The 19,339-nt window shown below is 47.1% G+C and overlaps 1 protein-coding gene across 1 annotated transcript; it reads left to right on the plus strand.

Annotated features, from left to right (window-relative positions):
- Positions 1–5,025: 5,025 nt before the first annotated feature.
- Positions 5,026–6,424, plus strand: MYF5 (myogenic factor 5). The gene is made up of 3 exons (XM_062491228.1): positions 5,026–5,532; positions 6,028–6,103; positions 6,231–6,424. The coding sequence occupies exons 1-3, from the start codon at positions 5,026–5,028 to the stop codon at positions 6,422–6,424; spliced, it is 777 nt and encodes a 258-aa protein (XP_062347212.1).
- The last annotated feature ends 12,915 nt before the right edge of the window (positions 6,425–19,339 follow it).

Here is a 19,339-nt window from a genome sequence, read left to right on the forward strand (position 1 = left end):
GGGCACGGGTACACCCGTCTGAAGCGAAAGCTCTGGGTAGAGACTGCCCTGAGAGCTGGCTCTCCATCCAGCCGTGCCTTCCCACCAGCCCTTCTGTGCCGCTCTGACCAGCCGGGTTTTTAAACCAGTCACGTGCTATCTCTAATCGCTCTCTAATGAGATACTCCCTTGCAAGGAGTAATTGCGGCGGGACAGTGTGCTGGACACGGTGATACAACAGTTTTCCCGGTTTTTTCTCCTTTCAAATAAAACCCCGTTGGCTCGGGGAGCCCTCGGACTCTGCACAAAGCGGCGCGTCAGGGAGCGCCGGGCCCTGCGTTCCACCTCTGCGACCTGGCATGCGAGAGGAGGCGGCGCAGCTCGCTTCTATAGCGAAGGTACTTGCACGGCAAGGAAACATTTCAGGTCGCGCTAAAAGCTCATCGCCTTCCTTCCTAATTTGTTTTCAAACCCCGCCGCGTCCCCGGGAAGGGCTACACACATCTCACATGGCTATCCGAGTCCCGCGGGACCCGCTGCCCGCATCAGAGCAGGAACCGTGCTCAAAGCCCCTTGTCAGACTGTCAGATTTACCCGCAGCCGGGCATTCACCTCAAACCGCCGCCCGTCCTCCCGGCAGGACCCCCACGCCTGCGTCTCCTCCAGCAGCAGGGTAACTTGAGCGATTGTTTGGAGTAAGATTGTCCAAAGGAGATTTTTTTCATTAAATAAAGAAAATACCTCCCCAAGAGACTCTCCCTGACCCCCGCGGCTGCAGCTGACATGCCGGGCTTCCCAGTGAAGGTCGTCAGTGTGTTTGCAATTAAAATGTTTGTGTTAGATATTAATAACGATAATCTTTATTTAAGTCCCCAGCCAAAGCAAACAGGGCCCTGGAATCACAAAATCAAAGGGCAATAACTGGGCAAAGACAAGAGGTTTGTGATTTAATGAAGTCTTTTTCCGGAGGGATAACGCACAAAGTCATCGAAGGTTTTAAGCAAATGCGAGTGTCCCTGCCGCTCCCTCCTCCTCTTTGCGGGCTGGAAATCCCATGCTCAACACAGCCTCCCTCTCCTCTACCTGCTCCGCTCCCCTGGGAGCCAACCACCTGCTCTCTCTCGCAGGATCGGAGGGATGCGGGGCTCCGCCTGCCCGCGGTGCTGGGTGCCCGGCCCGGCGTGGCAGAGCTCCGCCGCCCGCCCGAGGTGCCTGCGGGGCCGGGAACGATGGGGGGAAGTCGGAGGAAGAGGGGAATGTGGTGCCTATCTGCAGTGCAGCCACGCTAGACACCGCTTTCCTCTGAAGTGACGCGACCTAGCGTTTAAAGCCTTGTTTTTAGTTTGAGGAGTTTTGGTGTTTTTTCTTGTTTTGTTTTGTTTGTTTGTTTTTGTTTTGTTTTGTTGGGATTTTTTGTTTTGTTTGTTTGTTTGTTGGTGGTGTTTTCCCTTTTGTTTTGCTGGGGCTTTTTGGTTGGTTCGTTGGTTGGTTGGTTGATTGGTTGGTTTTGGCTTTTATATTATGGTTCTTTATTTTTCTCGGTGAAATCGCCCTCAATCCAGGGAAGGAAGCGGACAGCAAGCAGCAGGCTTAGCTCATTCTCTAAGCTCTAAGTCAAGGAGGTCAAGAGGTGGCACAGCAACTATTTCCACGGGAAAATTCCTGCGTGGACCACTGCTGCTTTGGGGACCCAGTACGATTATTCCATAGTTTCCGTCTTTCTGTGGAGAATGAACTAGGGATGGGTGTAGGGGGCAGGGAGGGAGGAGGTTGAATAATTGAACCATGTGCTCGCCGGGACGCCCCTCCGATAGCAGGAACTAGCAACTTTTCCCAGTCTCAAGGCTGCTAAAAACTCCCTCGTGTTCCTTTGATCTCTCCTGGGAGTCCCAGGGAGCCAGCAAAGGCCAATGCCTTCTTCAGCTGTCCTCTCTGCAATTCCTTCTGGCAGGTACTAATGTGTTTACTTAGGTGCGCACCGTTCCCAGCATTGGGGGGAACCAAAAGTTTCTCACACGGCTGGAAGCGCCCGGCCCCACCAACCCGACTGGGAAACAATTTTGTTGTCGGGGCATCACGGAGGAGTGCTCGCTGCCGCTGCCGGCACCCACGGACGGCGGGAGCCGAGCCGAGCCGAGCCGAGCCGAGCGGAGCCGAGCGGAGCGGAGCGGCGTCACGAACCTACGCGCTCTCGCCGCCCTGCGCGGGCCCGGGCGTGCGCTCCGGACGGCCGGGGCAGGGGGTGCGCTCGGGGGGACTGCAAACACCTCTCGCCCCCTCAGTCCGGTGACTTATGGTTTCGGTAGGATTTTCTTCTCTTAAATAGAAAGGCGTGGGACTTGGGAAAATATGGCACTCTCTGCGAACGGTGCCCACATGGGATGGAATCCCTCCAGGAAGAGGTGCGACACGGAGGTTCCTGAGGAGTGGGGAGGGCTGGGGTGGAAAACACTATTTAAAGGGATCCTGACACGTTCACCAGTTTCTCTCTACCAGTCCACAGGAGCAGACAGTGTCTGATGCTAAGGCTGTTCCCGCTTCCCAGATCTGAGCCTCCTGAAATGCAGCACTATCTTCCCCCCGCCCCCCACCCTGCCCTTCGCCAGCAGCCTCATTAGCCAGCCTTGTAGTTCGTGTTTTCTCCCCCCTTTCTTTAGTTCCAGTCGCCTACTGCATTTTTGCAAATTTGTTTTGAGATCACTTTACCAGAGGAGCCAGGGGCTCCTTAAGGGATACTAATTACTGATTTTTTTTTCTTCCTGAGTGACAGGCCCTTCCATAGTTTCTCCCATTTCCCCAAAAATATTCAAAGAAAAAAGAAAAAAAAAGGAAATAATTTTTTCCAGCTCTTCAAAGACTTTTGGGGCAAAGCACGTTTCTTAACAGCCCCAGCTCCGCTGAGTCAAGAGTCAAATCTGCGAGCTAAAGCTCTGCATGCCAGGAGAGTGGGACTGAGGGGCTTGGCGTTGTGCACCGGGAGATCTACACTGCATGCTTGGAGAGAAACCAAGCATGCACCAACCCAGAAAGGTGATCGGAACTGCAACCGGCACTTTAAAGATCAAGTTTATTTGTGCACGAAGCATAAATATGTAAACAGGTCTATTTTAGCCAGCACAAACGTGGTAAATGAAATTGTGTGTGTGTGACACAGGCCAGTGAAGAGTTCAAGTTACTGTCGAGCAGAACCCCTCCCGACTGATGCTGTCTTAGGAAAACAATAGGGAACTGTCCTATTTCAGATGTGGCCCAACAAAACACCAACCTGCACTTCAGAGCGGCAGAAGCCTGAAATTCTGAGCTTTCCCATTTTGTAACTTTACTCCTTTATCAACTCCCTGCTTTTCATACAGTATTAATTTCAAAGGGGGCTCCCCGCATTTATGGCCCCAAATAAACCAAAGCAGTGCAGATGTAGCCTTCCCCAGCTTTTAGATAATTTTGCATCCTCGAAAAACGGTGTGTGCATGGTTTATTTCTTAGGAAATAATTTAGCCTGAGAGTGGAAATCCGCCTTTGGGGAGTCGGGGGTGCTGGTAGTGAGGATGCAAGGATGGATTCCCTCCAGCCCCAGCACAGGCCGAGCTGCTTGCCTTTCCCCTCCTCGCCCGTGCGGATCGGAGGGCTTCCCCGCGGTGTGCGCTGCCACAGGGCATCTCTCTCTCTTCCCTGCTCGCCTTGGTCGCTTGATCAGCGGCTCCTGGAGACAAGCAGCTCGCCGTGCCACCACATTACCTCTTCCTGAAAAGAGGGTTGCTGAAGGCGCCTTTTTCCTGGGCACACAAACCAGCTCCGTAGCGTTTGAATCTCTGCTGGGTCCTTTGCTCTCCGTTTGAGTTAGCCTAGGTCATATAATTTTAGTCCCAGGTAAGGAAGGTTTCCTTTGCCTTGTCATAATATTTTCCTCAGCTACAAAAGCCACCTGGATGAAACCAAAGGATTCCTGCGCGTTAGCAAATGCCTGTTAAATGGCTTCATTACCACTCTAATGACCCTTGCACCGCTCCGCTCGGCTACTGCTGCGGCTGGGGTTCTGCAAGGCTTTTGTCCCCTTGTGTAAAGTTACTTAGGGATTGCAGGGTTAGAAATTTTACACTTCCAGGAGGGGTTTGTTGCACTGGCAGCTGGGACGCATCTGTAACGGTACGAGTTTGCCTGAAAGCAGAAAATTAGCAAGCCAAGGCACTGCTTGACTGTTGTGTCCCTAGCAGCTCCAGGTCACAAGAGTAGCAGAAAGAATGGGAAGGGCATTTGTCTCGGAGCAAACACATACACTTTTCTTTTGTGAGTACCTTTCCTTGTGATCCCATCCGACAGCATTAAAACCTGGTTTTCCTCCTCCTCGTCTCCCCTGGCCACACGTAGCCGTGCACTGCTGTCTCCCAATGTGTAAATTTGAGCGGTCGATGCCACAACTTTAAAACCTGGACAAAGTGCTCCTCGAGATAAATAAACACTTTTTAGGTCTAAGAATAAGGTTATAATTTTTCAGGTTAGACCTGGATCACTGGCTGTGGGAAATAAAGAAATGCAAGTAGATACTGTAGGTGTCCCTCCCGAAGAAAGGACAATGTGTGATGGGAAACTGGAGATGGGAACACCGGGACCAGAAAGGGCTCTGTAGGAGCCGCTGACAAGTGGTTCGTGCTCTTCCACTGTCCCTCTTTTTCTTTCCATACCAAACTGCAAATTCACAGACTTCGTTGGAAATTCGGAGATGTCGCAACCAGTTCTTGGGAGGTCGTTCCTTAGAAAAGTGCCCATCTCTCGGCGCTCCAAAGAAGCGGTGCGGAGCAAATTGTCTCCTGGGGACTGGAGGGGGCTTGCCCAGACAGCTCCCGGCAGGGGCTGTGGTGGGATATGCTAATAAAGACTGGCCGCTATGGACCAGCCTCCCTTTGCATGTATATATAAGGGCCCCCCGCATCAGCCCAAGGACACTTGTTCTTAGGTCGCTAATTACAGAGGAAATTGCCCTAGGACACTGCGGAGCGCCTCGCCGAGAGCCGGTGGCCGCCGTCCCGCACTGACGCCTCCGCAGCAGGGATGGAGGTGATGGACAGCTGCAAGTTCTCCCCGTCCGAGCTCTTCTACGACAGCTCCTGCCTCTCCTCTCCGGAGGGCGAGTTCCCCGAGGATTTTGAGCCCAGGGATCTGCCTCCTTTCAGCGCCCACGGGCCCCCCGAATCCGCCTGCTCCGAGGAAGAGGAGCATGTCCGAGCTCCCACTGGCCACCACCAAGCTGGTCACTGCCTCATGTGGGCTTGCAAAGCCTGTAAAAGAAAATCCACCACAATGGACCGGCGGAAGGCAGCCACCATGAGGGAGAGGAGGAGGCTGAAGAAAGTGAACCAGGCTTTTGAGACCCTGAAGAGATGCACCACTGCCAATCCCAACCAAAGACTACCCAAAGTAGAGATCCTAAGAAACGCTATCAGATACATCGAGAGCCTCCAGGAGCTCTTAAGGGAACAGGTAGAAAACTACTATCACCTGCCGGGACAGAGTTGCTCCGAACCGACCAGCCCCACTTCCAGCTGCTCCGATGGGATGGTAAGACAGAGGCAGGACCCATAGGGCTGTGGAGACCCCAGGACGGCCCACGGGCAAGTTCCCCTCGGCCCAACGCCGTGGGACCAGTCCCATGGGTATGGGACTGGCTGGACGCATCCGGACATCAGGAAAAGGCAGGAGGTTTGCCTTAGAACAGGCCCCTTCCCAGGTTTGCCTTAGAACAGGCCCCTTCCCAGCTTTTCCTCTGAGCACGCACGTGGGTTTCCGGGGATGCATGGGGGGCCGGTAGCGCTGCCCCAGGGCTCCCTGCAGGGGCCCCTGCCCCCGGGGTCCCTCTGTGCCCTCGGAGCGCCCGCAGAGGGGTGGAGATGGGGGAGATGGAGAAGGCGCTGCCCGGCGCCAGCAGCCTGGCCGGGGGGCGGCTGCTTCGCTCCCTCCCCGCCGGCCTTTATGGCCCTTTCCCTTCTCGGGGGGCGTCCCGCTGGCCCCTGGCGGGGGCGGCATGGCCGGCACTCGCCCCTCGCTGTTTTGCAGGCCGACTGCGGCAGCCCCGTTTGGACGGCGAGAGGCAGCAGCTTCGACGCCGTCTACTGCGCCGAGATGGCCCACGGTAAGCCCGACTCGGCCTGGGGGGCAGAGGCGGGGCCCGGGACCCGCCCGGCCCCCGGGGCACCGGGGCAGGCAGCGGGCCGTTCCCGGTAACGCGCCGTCGTGTCCCCGTCCCTCCCTCGGCCCAGGCTACGCCGCCGATCAGAGCAGCGCCCTGTCCAGCCTGGACTGCCTCTCCAGCATCGTGGACCGTCTCTCCCCGGCGGAGGAACCAGGGCTGTCCCTCCGCAACGCCGACTCCCTCTCGCCCAGCGCCAGCATCGACTCGGGGCCGGAGACGCCCGGGACGCCGCTGCCCCGACGGACCTACCAGGCGCTATGAGGGGCCGGAGCGCCGGCACCCCCCGCCTGCCGCCGGGGCCGCCTCCCGCGAACGCTTCTCGGGCGAGACGAGCAGCCCCGGAGCCCCTTGGGCCGCCGCTTCCCCCTGGGGCTGCAGGCAAAGCGCCCCGCCGGCCCCCGGCCCGGGATCTCCCGCGCCCCGGGACTCGGGACACACGCGCTGCCCTCGAATCCCTGCTGCAAATAAAACGTGCTGTGAGAGAGCTGTCTGGCCGGCTGGTTCTTTAGTGCGTTCCCTGGCATCCCTGGCATGGGGGAGGGCAGCGACACTCGGCTGCGGGGCGCCCGCCAGCATCCCTGCTGAGCCCCCAGCCAGCCTCGGTCGCCCGTGGGCTCCTGCCTGCGGGGCACTCCCCCATCACGGCAGTCCCGAGCCGGGACATGGAGTGCCTTGCCGGGCTGGAGCCTGGGAGCTTGCTTCTCATTCCACCACTGTGTAACTGAGACCATTCATGGAGCAACAAAAATGTGGAAGTTCAAATTCTCACACTGTATGTTCTGTTACAGGTGGAATTTCCTTTATTTTCTGAAAAAGTAAAAGTAGTATTTCACAGTCATATTTTTCTATCCTCTCCTCTCAGCCTTCCCTTCCTGTCCACCCCTGCAAAGCTCATATTTCTCTACTGCATATAAAGGTGTATTCCAGAATTTGACCCTAAAATTGCATGCTTTCCCTGCTCTTAAAACAGCTGTATGATCTACCTCTGATGCTGTGCTGGATAATTTTACTTTTTGCTCTGGCAGAGACAAATTTAGTAAGTTAGTAAGAACAAACCACATGTATCTCTTTCACAAGCCACAAGGTATATTTCACAATATTCAGAAAGCAATATAGATTTATTTGCTCCTAATGACTTTGGTTTTACTAACCAGGATGCAAGTTCATTACTCTGCATGGCCGTAGAAATAACCAAATCTTTATGTATTTTCAGATTTAACAAGTATTTCCTTTCAGGGACTAAATTAGTTCTATCTGCCATGAAAAATTTCCATTTTTTGCACTCCTCTAACAATAATACAAAATTTTCTTAGTTAACTCTCCCTCTGCCCCGCCCCCCCCCCTAAGAAAAAATATATATGTATATGAGATGGAGAGATGGGCTCTTCCAGTTGATACAGAAATGGTTTATATGATACATATTCTGAGTGGGAAGGGATATATCCACCTCACTAGTGAGATAAAGTTGTATTTGCCATTTGTGTTTGTGCTGCTAGCACTCAGTGGCCAAGGGGCCTGGGAGTGGTATTTCACCTCTGATAAATCTTTCACTTGAACACAGCCCAGCTGAGTCATCTCACCAAAAGTGACCTGACTGGCCTTTGGCAGCATCTCTGAACCAAAGATGAAAGAAGCCTTTGCTTTGGGATGGTGCTGTCCCTGTAGCTCACTGAGGGTCTCTGTTCCCCCATGAGGGGCCACAGAGAAAGTGAGGTGGCACCTGCCTTCCTGAGCCTGCAGCAGGGCAGTGGCAGGTGTGTGTCTGACATGGGGCAAGGCCAGCCCACCCTTTGTGCACAGCTTCCCTCAAAATTACTTTCTGCCCTTGCCCATAGCCTTGAGGTAAGTGTTCTTTTCTTGCAGAATATTTTAGGGGGAGCATTGACCTGGACAGGCTTTCTGTGTGTACAGATATGTCTGAACTAATTATGGAGAATAAGTGGTTTTAAACCCCTGCATTGCAGTCATGCAGAGGTACAAGCAAGGTGTTCTCACACTCCTGTCATTGCAGATACTTCAGAAGCATGCAAGTGCCTCAACACAGACATAGTCTTGGTTCTGGGGGATCACATCCCCAGCCTTCTGTTCACAGAAATCCTTATGCAAGACTGTGAACATCACTGGTGATATTTCCTGGCTTCTCACACGCTGCTGCAGTGTTGCAGTGTTTGTTCCTCTCGATCAAAATACCATCTCAAGGATATTTCTTATGCCCAGGATTTAATAGATTGTGGGTGATTTGAAATTGTATTTTAAAGTGAGCTGATCTAGAGAACTTTCAGCATTTCATTCTGCTCTGTGCTGACCTTAGCAAGTGATCTTGGATGAAGCATGCAGAGTAACACTAGCAAATCACATGTTGGTAATGTACACCTCTGTTTGGCTGGCAGACATTTCAGGAGTTGCAAAAAGGTCAATACTTCTGAGAAGTAGCTTTTCAGAGTGTGAGGAGAAGCACTCCGTCTGTGGGATGTTTGTCTGTAGCCTCCTAAGTCCTACAACAGTTGTTTACAACTTGTAGGTTTTGCTATACACATCTGGGAAACAAAATCTGAATTACAGGACAAAAAAGGTCCCATGAGCCAAAAAGTGCAATAATCCTTGAAAGGAATGGAAATGAGCACCATGAAACTGCTTTTAGTCTGTGGATTGGGAAGATCAAAAAGGCTGTTGGGAGATACACAATTCTGGTTAGAATTTTCATATTTAATAACAGTAAGTAGAACTGAAAAGAAAGGTTTGTATTCTACATGAAAGATGTTCATTTAAACAAGGCTGTGCCCAGAAATAAATAAGAAAGTGATGGCCTAGGAAATCTGAGCACCACCTATCCCAACTCCTACTACGTGTCTGATTGCCTAAGGCTCTGGGGCAGCATGTGGTGGCCTCACAGGCAGCTGAGCAGATGCTGGGATGCCTCATGGTGTCACAGAAGCTGTGTTACACCAAGTTTTCTGACTACCGCTCACTGCAAGGAAGGGCAGAATTCTGTACATTTTTTTTAGAGTACAATTAACGTTGTATTTTAACCTCTGAAAACCATGCTTATTTGACTTAAATTATGACTGAGGGAGGCAGCTGAGCTCTGCTTTTTTTTGTATGTGTGAAGTCTTTTGTATCTTTTGTTAATAGACCAAAGAGAGATCTTTAGTGAAATACATATTTTAAATTCAGATCAAAAGGGACATTTACACATTGCAATGCTGGAAAAGATCTCTTAAATATTACATCAAGACAAAAATCCTGCTTTCTTAACGTTCGCATTTCTTGAGTTGCTTGTGTGGAAAACCACTCATTTTTCCTGTAGGAGAAGATCAAACTCTTTCTTTTCCTGTGGTAAGGCTCAAAAGTGATACATTTTTAGTAATTAATTGTAGGAGGATGAAGGGACCTTTATTCGTAGTCCTTGTCTAAATATGCATAGGAACACTTCAAATTCATAGTTACATTTCAGTGGAAATTCAGCATCTCTTCTTCCCAGTTCGCCCTCCTTGTCATGAGAACTCAGACTCAACCACAGCAGTCAACTCCCCCCTCGCCACCCTAAACCTCCTCTCTCACTCCCTTCTTCCCTCTTTTCCTCCTGCTTCTCCACCTTCTCCTCTGCAGAACTCTTGACTCGCTCATCACTTCTCCTTACTCCTCTCAGCTGGACCTTGGTGTGCTGGAGGACTCACAGCTGGCCAGCTGACTTCTGACCTTTGGCAGGTTCTGCATGGGGTGTCAGCCTTACAGCTGGCCACAACTGCCTTCCTGGCAACCAAAGGCCTAATGAGCTTGGCCAGCTGGAGACTGGGCTGGAATCCTGCTGGCTGATTTGACCCTGCATGAGGGATTGAGGGGTTCACCCCCAAATGGGAAGGAAGGGAGTGAGCAGTGCATCTATCTGTTTATGTGCTGCTGCCCCACGACATTAGAGCCAGGCTTCTCCTACAGCCAGTTGGATTATTGGGATGACTAAAAAAACAGACAGCAGAGACATGTTTTTTGTCATGTTTTTTAGAGTTTTCTGTTGAGTATTGGGCTTCATTAGCGGCCAGTACACTCACTGCATCTTATGGTGTTCACAGAGCCCAAGGGCTACACCCATCCACCTGACCAGGGTTGGACTGAGGGAGTTATTCCCATTCCCAGACATAGTGGGATATATTTTCCCTTTATCCATCAGGTTCCCCACTTTCCTATCTCCAGGAAGTTATGCATCTTGGACGCTCAGATATCATGAAAGACCCTGTACTGCTACTTTCTCAAAAGTCTCCTGCTTTCCACTTCCCTGACCAGCTGAAAGGCATCATTGATCCATGGAGTCTGTTTCCTTCTTGAGCATTAGCAACGTTTATGAACTGCCTCGCAATCTGCTGAAAAATGTTGCTGGCTAGGATGCCAAAGGCATTGCTCATCTGTGTTTGAAAAAGGTGTTACCATGATACATGAGGGTCAGCAAGCCCAGAGAGAGATCAGAAAGTTGTTTCAGTGTCTGCATTAAATCAGGCGAGTTTGGGTCTGGCACTCTTTGGGAGGCCCTCAGACTGGACTAGCAGCAGAAGAAAAAAAAAGCGCATTTTTTCCTTGTTATTTCTCTGATCTTCTGCGAATAAATGCTTTTGAACTGATACTATTTTCTATTTTAAAAATCCATATAACATGACTGGAAAAGGTAGCTTTAAAAGCATTTAAACCCATTCCAGTTGGCTGGAGTAGAGTCAATCATCTGGAGGTGGCTGCCTTTGCTCTGGTCCTCAGTGTCATGGTTCTGTCTCCTTTGGATAGTATGAAGGTGGTACTGGGAGCAGATACCACACTCCCTTGTCCTCTGGTTCTATGCCTACCGAGACCTGTCATTCTGACCCTGGGATTCCTACATTTCATTAACACTGTGTCTTGAGGAGCTGGGAGTCCTTCTGGCCTATTTTTCTCAGGTTGTATATAGTGCTGTGAACTCCCAAATGGAATAGTTTGGCTGTAAAATTTCTTCAAATGGATGAGCACCATCCTCTTGGATGCCTGCAGTAGTGAAGGCATAAGCAGCACCTAAATTTGAGCTCATAATCCCTGCACAACTAAATGGGGATTTTTCTGGGCCTCATCCTAAGTTTAAACAATCACCCTCCTCTTCCTTGCAAGCTCTGTGAGACTGTTTACCTTGTCACAGTGTAGTGATGAGTGACCTCCAGTGAGGTCCTGTTTGCAGCTGGCCCCAGAAGACACATCCCATGAAGGTGCTTCATGCTGTGGGAAAGCAGACACCCCACTAATCTGAAGCTGTTTGATTGCTGGAAATATGGGTGAACTAACACCCAATCTGGGAGAAAGTGAGTGCCTCATATTGGGAATTTGCTTTAAAAGACACACCTGGTGACAGAAAAAAGGGGCTTCTGCTGAAGCCAGGAAGTAAGTACAGAAAGCAGGGAGGGTGGTGGTCACACGGCTGTAAATGCAGCTGCTCGATATGGAGTAAAGGATGGTGACTCTGGGCAACTGGGAAAAAATTTGATAACTCTAAAATCCCTTATGCTGAGCATGAAGTAGAGGAGAAACTAAGTAAACAAGGGCTGAAGCAGCTGTATCCTACCAGTGCCTGAAACACACATTTTTCACAGGGTTTCGTAAATTTCTCACATGTCTATTTCCTGGGTGAAATACAAAAACGACTGAACTTTGAAACATGAAACTTGTTATTTCTAAACTTCCTAATAAATAGGACAGTGAAACTCCTTTTAGAAAAGTGCTCATGAAATATGACTTCTCAGGCAGAAGTGGTCTGCTCGGAGGGGTGTCCTAACAATGTCTGCCTCCCACAACCCACATCTCCATCACTCTCTTTTCTGTGCAAGATAAGTACTATGAGGAAAAAAAAGAAGTGTATATTTTGGTGTATAGTCTTGCTTTAATGCATTGTTTGAATAATACCATGATTACTTAAATTTCATTTTATAAAGTGAATAGTCCTATTTTTTTTACTGCATTTTACTGTCCATTTTTTCCCATCTATATAGAGTTTTATTGTTGATAAGCAATGCACTTGTTTACATGAATAACTTTGAGTCCCATTTGGGTTGAATACATACAGAAACAACTCTTTATCTTCATGTAAACTCTCCTTTAATCAGAAATAATGTATGGTAAAGTACAGCTATACAGCTAGGTTTATTCTTGCTGCAGCTCCACTGAAGCCCCTGGAGTTTCACCAGGAACAGATTTGGGCCAGAAGGCCTAGAATATAGTTACAATATACTCATTTTCTCATGCTTCAAAAATGGACTGTTTATGTGCCAAGCTGTAAAGTGATATTCATGATGACTGAAGCCTGAACAACATTAAAATATCCAGATCCTCTGCTCCAAATCCTCCGGTATCCAAAACTGTTTCTTTGCTTTCAAAAGGAGGGGTTTATTGCTGCTGAGGGTAAACAAGGGCAGGGGCACAGCTTTGCTGCTCAAGCTGAAATAAGGACTAGCCTAGCTGATATTGAAGCTTAACTGTAGCGAGCCTATGTCTCAGAAGCTGCCCCCATCCCAAAATCTGCCCAGTGCCCTCTGCAGCAGGCCAGACTTCCTGCTCCTGTGGCAGAAGGTTTCCATTGATCCTTTCAGCTCAGAAACCCTTGTGAGACTTGCTGCCCCATTCCCAGACCCCCCTTTCCAGAGGAATTTTTCTTCAAATGAAAAGTGCTGTGGAAAATTGCTTTTTATTGCGATCATAATGGATACAGTGGTTCACATAACCTGCAGTGTGCTTGAGAGGCAGAGCCCACACTATGTTCACACACTAGCATATCAAGTACAATGATGTTTTCTGTTTAACTTGGCCATGATATCTAGAAGTAGGAGTTTGAAACTGTGCTCACTATAACTACAGTGTTGTTTTGATGGTCTTCAATGCCAATTAGCTCTTACTGAATAGATAAGATAAGGTAGGTACCTCCCTGCCTAGCACAGTAGTTATTGATAAGTAGTAAGTGAAAGGAACTCTTGATGAAATCTTCCTCTGGACCCTAATTATTTTAAAAAAAACTTTGCCCATCTGTTTAGTTAGAAATAAAGTTGCAGAGAAAATGTTGCTGACCACATGACAAAACCCGCTACTTTGAAAAAAAAATTCAGACCTGTTTCAAAGAAAACAGTGTGTATGAAATATTAAAGATGCAACAAAGTTTATTTTCATATCCTTTTGAACCAGTAGAAATACGTGTGCACAAGCATACTTTATATCTTCAGGTTTTAGCAAGTTCAAAGCCTGAAAAGTGAGTCCATTTGGGGGAAGGGAGAAAACCAATATAGCAGTATTACCAGATTCTTTATTTTAAATGACATTGGAGTATTTTTGGGGGCATTGGTCATGTGATGCTTGACTGAGTCTTCAGCCTCCATATAATTTTTATTATATATAACCCTGGTATGTTTGATGTAGATGTCTGTAGTGTCTCAGGCAAAGCCTTTGCCCACAGCTTTATCATCATACTGCTGCAGGCAGATTTTTTCAGAAAGCTCAGGGCCTTTAGAGATGTAAGGGGGAGGTTCTGCATCTTTTAGCTACCCGAATAGCTCTGTTTGATTCTAATCTTAAGGGCAACTTGGTTAAAAGTGGGAGCAACACCTACAACTGTTCTTCCTCTAATTCCAGGAAGAAATGTGCCTGGAAAATATTTTGTGGTTTATGAATGCTTTTATGTTTTTTTTTTCCTGTTTCCTTTTGAAAAGGAGAAAATCAATGTATAATCCATCTGAAAATGTGAGTTATCTGAGGACTGCCTGTGCTATAGGAATTAGAGTATTGCCCCAACATTAAACAGTCCTCAAAATTTTCTGATGACATGCATGCTCAGGCAGGATTTTGCAGGTCAGAGCTGATGTCAGTGAAGTTTGGCATGGCAGACATGCAGACCTAGGCTCTAACCCAGAGCTGGAAGTAGGGAAAAGAGCCTCTGGATTAATTTTGATGCCGTAATTCTCCCACTGCAATTGAATGAAATGAAGCACTTTGTAAGAGTAGGGGAAAAAACCTGAATCCATATTGAAAGCATATGCTGTGCATCCGAGCCAAATGTGACTTAAATAGCCGTAGCCTGAAAACGGAAATTTATAAGCATAACACCAATCCAGCAGAAAGCATAACACACAAATACTTACAAAACTAAAAATAATTCAGCAGCACCCAAAGATAAGACTACTATAATATATATTATTTTGGTCTTAATAGCAGTGCCTACCTTCAAGTGAAACCCTGAACTTCTGTAAGCTTTTACTCCCTCTGGCTTCTCCAGAGAAGGCTGCTGCAGCTGAGGCCCTTTTGGGTGCAGGAATTCAAAGCTGAAGAATCCTTTTTCCAGTGGGATTATTCTTTTTATAAAGCTCTGTGTGTGTGCTGGAAAAGCAATTTATTTTGCCACTAATGTGGGATAAAGCATCATTGCACTACTCAGCTGTCACTGAGGAGTATTTGAAAGTGGTAAATCTATTTTGGGTCCAGTAGTAGTTCTAATCGTTCCAGTCTGAATAGTCTGAATAGAAAGTAGGAAATATAGGACAAGGTCTGAACTCTGCTTCTCCAGCCTCACCCTCTCCCCCGCACGAAAAAATCTGAAACTTAAGGGACAGATTTTCTACAGAATGTGTAATTTTTTAAAAATACCATTTCTCTAAAATGTTGAAGTACATGATTTTAAATATATGAATAAAAATATCAACTGTACTATTTAAAACATTGAAATATACAGGAGTTAGACACTTTACAAAATCCTACGGCAGACGAAGGCTCAAATTCTCCAGGGGGATTAGGTGTTTAAATATAGCTGAGAATCAGAGACTCCAGGTCCACGAGCTGGGCTGGGGATCCCCAGCACCAAGGGCCTTGTAAATCTATACAGAGCACTGGGAGTACAGGAAATTCTCAACTTATGGGGAGAGGCACCTGGGCCCCAGTGTAATCTCTGGGAATACATAGTGGGAAGCAGGGCTCTGCCTAAATAGCAAGAATTTACTGAAGAATGTCTTACTTAAGTGTCTTAATCTGGATTGGAATATAGAGTCTTTCTCCAGTCAAGATCAATCTGTCCATCTTTCTTTATGTCTGTCTGCCCTTTCACCCTGTGCCCAAGCCCTGTGTTTTCATGGTCTAAGCAGGGATAAATACTTCATTTACAAAGTAAAAGGGGATGAGCAATTGCTCCCTTTTACTAACTGGGTTTTCACTTACAGCACTCACTCACGATGTGGGAAGATGAGTTTGTGCCCTTTTCTGCCTATGTGGAAGGGACTGTTTGATTAGGAGAGAAGAAGATGTTTCAGGGCATGGTGTCTCCAGTGCATATTTGAGTTGCATTACTGCAACTAGATGGTACTTCCTTCCAACTAAACTAGATGGCACTTCAACTTGCATGATGATTTAGACTTCTCAGACATTTAATTTGTCCCTGAATCATATTTCTGTTTCCTTTTTCCCCAGTTTTTGGGATGGATGAGTTGTGTGGCATATGATCCTCTCTTTCTGAAGGGCTCTGTGATCTTTTTGGTCATATGTCTGGAACCACAGTTACTACATGGCCAAACTGTTGGTGTTCTCCATCCTGCAAGGACAGCACGTTCAGTCCTGTGACAAGACCCCTTGTGTGTGCTCACACATGATGGGAGCAGTCTGCTCATCCTCATTTTCATGTGTGTCCTTTGCAACGTATATTTTGGTCGCAAAGGAGGCATACTTCTTGTTGAACACAAATAGGCAGGGTCCAGACCTTCAGCCCATGCCTCTTCGTCAGACTGAGTGGATATCCTGGAGCAAGAGCCTTGTAACCACTGGGCTGCTGCAGAATATGGATTTTTGTGGGCTGTGAACTAGAGAAGCTGTGACAGGAAATTCCTGCAATTGCTGTGGTCTGGGTGGAGTATAAGCAGTAACAGTGAGGTCCAAATCCACCACAACCCTTTGCTGAGTGACTTGGGTATTTCTTTTTTGAAGAAAAAGAAATACCTTCTTTTTTGCCTTCTTGAGGAGTTCTCCTTGCCAAACCTCATCCTCTTACGACAAGATGGAGCTCTAGGACAATTACAGCAAGGTTTCTGCAAACATCAAGATACATACTGGAATAGCAATGTGTAACAACTTATTCTCTGCCTTTGTCAAACATTGGAGGAAATTTCTTTCTAGTGGACACTGCATTTTGAATAGTTATGTCCCAGAATGATGAACAGGTTTGCATATTACTTGCAACAACTGAGAGCATTGAATGAAAACCAAAGAGAAATCTGTGCTACCTGCAGGTATTTGTAACCACTGTTGTTGAATTGAGTTATGACTCTGTGGGGAAGAAGGTTTGTGAATTGAGGATGAAATGGCAGTTACGTCAGGCACACATCTGGAGCATGTTGTTGTGTTATGTCTCATATTTCTGAGAAAATTCAGCTTCAAAGTGCAGTGCTGCACTTTCTTAAGGGCTGGTGAGTGTCCTGGGATCTTGCAGAAGATCATAGAGTGTGGGTGTCTTTTTTTCCAATGCTCAAGTTGTTCCTGGCTTGAATACCCTCAAAATAAATGTGTGCGTGGACAGTGACTCATGAATTGTGCTGAAGGATACAGCAATATCCAGGCAGAAACTTTTTGTCCTTTTCCTGCACCACAGGTGGCATAACTAGGAAATACAGATTCCTTACTTGCTTGTACTGTTCTGTGACCAGCAACTGTCACTTGTTTTTTTTTTTAACCTCTATTCCCTAAAATCCTGTGACTTAGAGTGGCAGAGTGGTAGCAGTCACCTATGTCAGATTCCTGTGATTTTGCACATTTAAGGATGCTAAATCAGCAAGGTCCATCTCATCGTACATAGGATGCATCTAACTGCTTACCCTGCTTGAACCTGCTTATCTTTCCCCTGAAAGGAAAAAAATTGTGATCAAAAAGTGTCCTCTGCCTGAATAAACCCATCTGCTATTATTAGTGCATGACAAAGAGCCAGGCTGTTGTTTATATCTCTCTGAAGTTGTTGTGATGTGGAGTGGCATCAAAATGCACAAAACCCTTTTCCATCTGTGTCTCTCGGGAAATGTGGATGCTGTCCTTATGCGTTTAAACCAAGCCTTTTTTCTGCTGCTTCCCAAGCTTCTCAGTTATAAATAATTCTGATCCTGCCCCTCTACTCAGCCCTAGTGAGGCCACATCTGGGATGCCGTGTCCAGTTCTGGGCTCCTCAGCCCAAGAGAGTCATGGAACTCCTGGAGTGGGTCAAGCAGAGGGCAACAAAGATGATTAAGGGACTGGAGCATCTCTCTTACAACGATGGGCTGAGGGAGCTGGGCCTGTTCAGTTAAGCTGCTGATTCAGCACACGTGTCTGTGTGCTACAGACACGCCAGACATCATTCTCTGTCTCAGTTACTGCCTCCACACAGTCAGAGTTCGCTTGGCTTCTGTGCACTGATCTCTGGCAGTTACTGTCCTGTGGCAAAACTTTCTGTGCTTGTCTGCTAAAATGTTGCAATCTGCATCATCTAAAAATTAGGCTTCTTATTTACTATATTCTTATATGTTCCCTTTGTAGTGAATGCAGGAAAAGAGGCATTTCCCATTATTAATATGAGATGGAAGAGATATATTTTCTTCAGTGACAGGTTGGGAATAGGATGCTCCTACAGACAAATCAAGAAATCACAGTACTTTCCATGGGGAAGGTGAGGCAGTGGTTTTATGCTGCTACACTCGCTGAAGGAGAAACATGTTAAAGCTGAGGTGGGAATTAGGCAAGAGAGAGGAATGGAGGAAGATGATTAGAACATTTTCTTTCTGTCTTCACAGGGGGAAAAAAAAGATACTGTATTGTGTTAGTAACCATTAAACAGATGAGGTGAATCACCTCTTGGAGAAAATTGTTACTTCCATTAGCTGCAGAGACGTGGTAGCTGCAATTAATTGCACCTTCACTGACACTTGTCTCTGAAAATAATATCTTCTGAGTCACTTCAGCTGCTTCGACAGTGAGTTTTACACTCAAAGCAACATGCCAAATCTTCATCTGATTTGACACTTAGAACTATTCTTTTTTTCCCTCATATTTTTTTCCAGCTTTGAAGATTGTCATTCTTTGACTCTCAGCTTACAGAGCAAATTTGCTTTAAGATTGGATTCATCTCCTCAGTAAGCCAAATCACCTGCATAGCTGAGCTGAATAATTTAATAAAGGCAAGATGACTGCTTCTAAAACATGCTTTGGAGGTGTACTAATTGTAATGCAGACAGCTGCTGAGGGGTCATTTGTTCAGCAAAGACTCTGGTTGGAAAGTCTTTTGTATCACATGAAAATCACTCACAGTTCATTGGAGCCAATGACATTTCTCACTTCCTTGCTCCATGCAGATTTAAATAATCATCCTAGAATTAGCCAGGGATACAGGGAAGAAAATGGCCTCAGCCACACCAGCCTCAGAGGAAGATTTGTTTACAGATGTCAGGAGATTATATTTTGAAGCAATTGGCAAGCATTTTGACAAAATATATTTTTGGCCTTACCTTGCCTTAAAGTCTATATTTGTCCAATGGTTAGGTAGTGATACCTGACAATTCCAGGGTGAACATAGGTTTCCTGTTACCCTTCCTTGCCTAGGATTGTAACCCTTATCCAAAGTCAGGCGGTTTCTAACAGAACTGAAGAATTTGAGCTGCTGTTAAGCACCATAGTCAGAGCATGAAAACTGAATAGGACACATGGTCCTTAAACAGTGAGGGCTGTCAGAGCCTGGGCTTTACTTCTGGAGCTTGCTGAAAGTAGGACTATTTTATCATTTTGACTTCTTTCCTCTGTCTTTTCTTCTAAACACTGGTGCCAATTTTCTAAGGGCACCTGTATTTGTCAAGCTGGTGCTTCTTGGGGGTATTGCCTTCTCCCAGGCCTTTCAGAGAGAAACCTGCCTGAGAATATAAGATATGGTATACAAAATGTAGCTCCTAGTTTGTTTTCCCTGTTGAAAAGATTAACTTTCAGATGCCTGCATACTTCAGCTAAGTATCAAAGCCTTGATTAAAGTTGGTGAAGGAAGAGGAAGAAATTTATAGGAGTGTCTAGAAGGGGAGAAATAAAAATGTCTTTAGAGTTAATCCACAGATACATCTAGATCTAATGATCCAGGATTCTGTTTGGGTGTCCCTCTGAGAAGGGCAGTGCCAGGCAATGGTACAGACTGTTATCATCTTT

This window comes from Cinclus cinclus, chromosome 4 (assembly GCF_963662255.1).
Source record: "Cinclus cinclus chromosome 4, bCinCin1.1, whole genome shotgun sequence".
Classification (NCBI taxonomy): Eukaryota; Metazoa; Chordata; class Aves; order Passeriformes; family Cinclidae; genus Cinclus; species Cinclus cinclus.

Coding starts and splice junctions, on each gene's coding strand:
- MYF5 (XM_062491228.1), top strand. CDS start 5,026: ATGGAGGTGATGGACAGCTGCAAGTTCTCCCCGTCCGAGCTCTTCTAC. Junction 5,533..6,027: donor CCAGCTGCTCCGATGGGATG/GTAAGACAGAGG, acceptor GCTGTTTTGCAG/GCCGACTGCGGCAGCCCCGT. Junction 6,104..6,230: donor CTGCGCCGAGATGGCCCACG/GTAAGCCCGACT, acceptor CCCTCGGCCCAG/GCTACGCCGCCGATCAGAGC.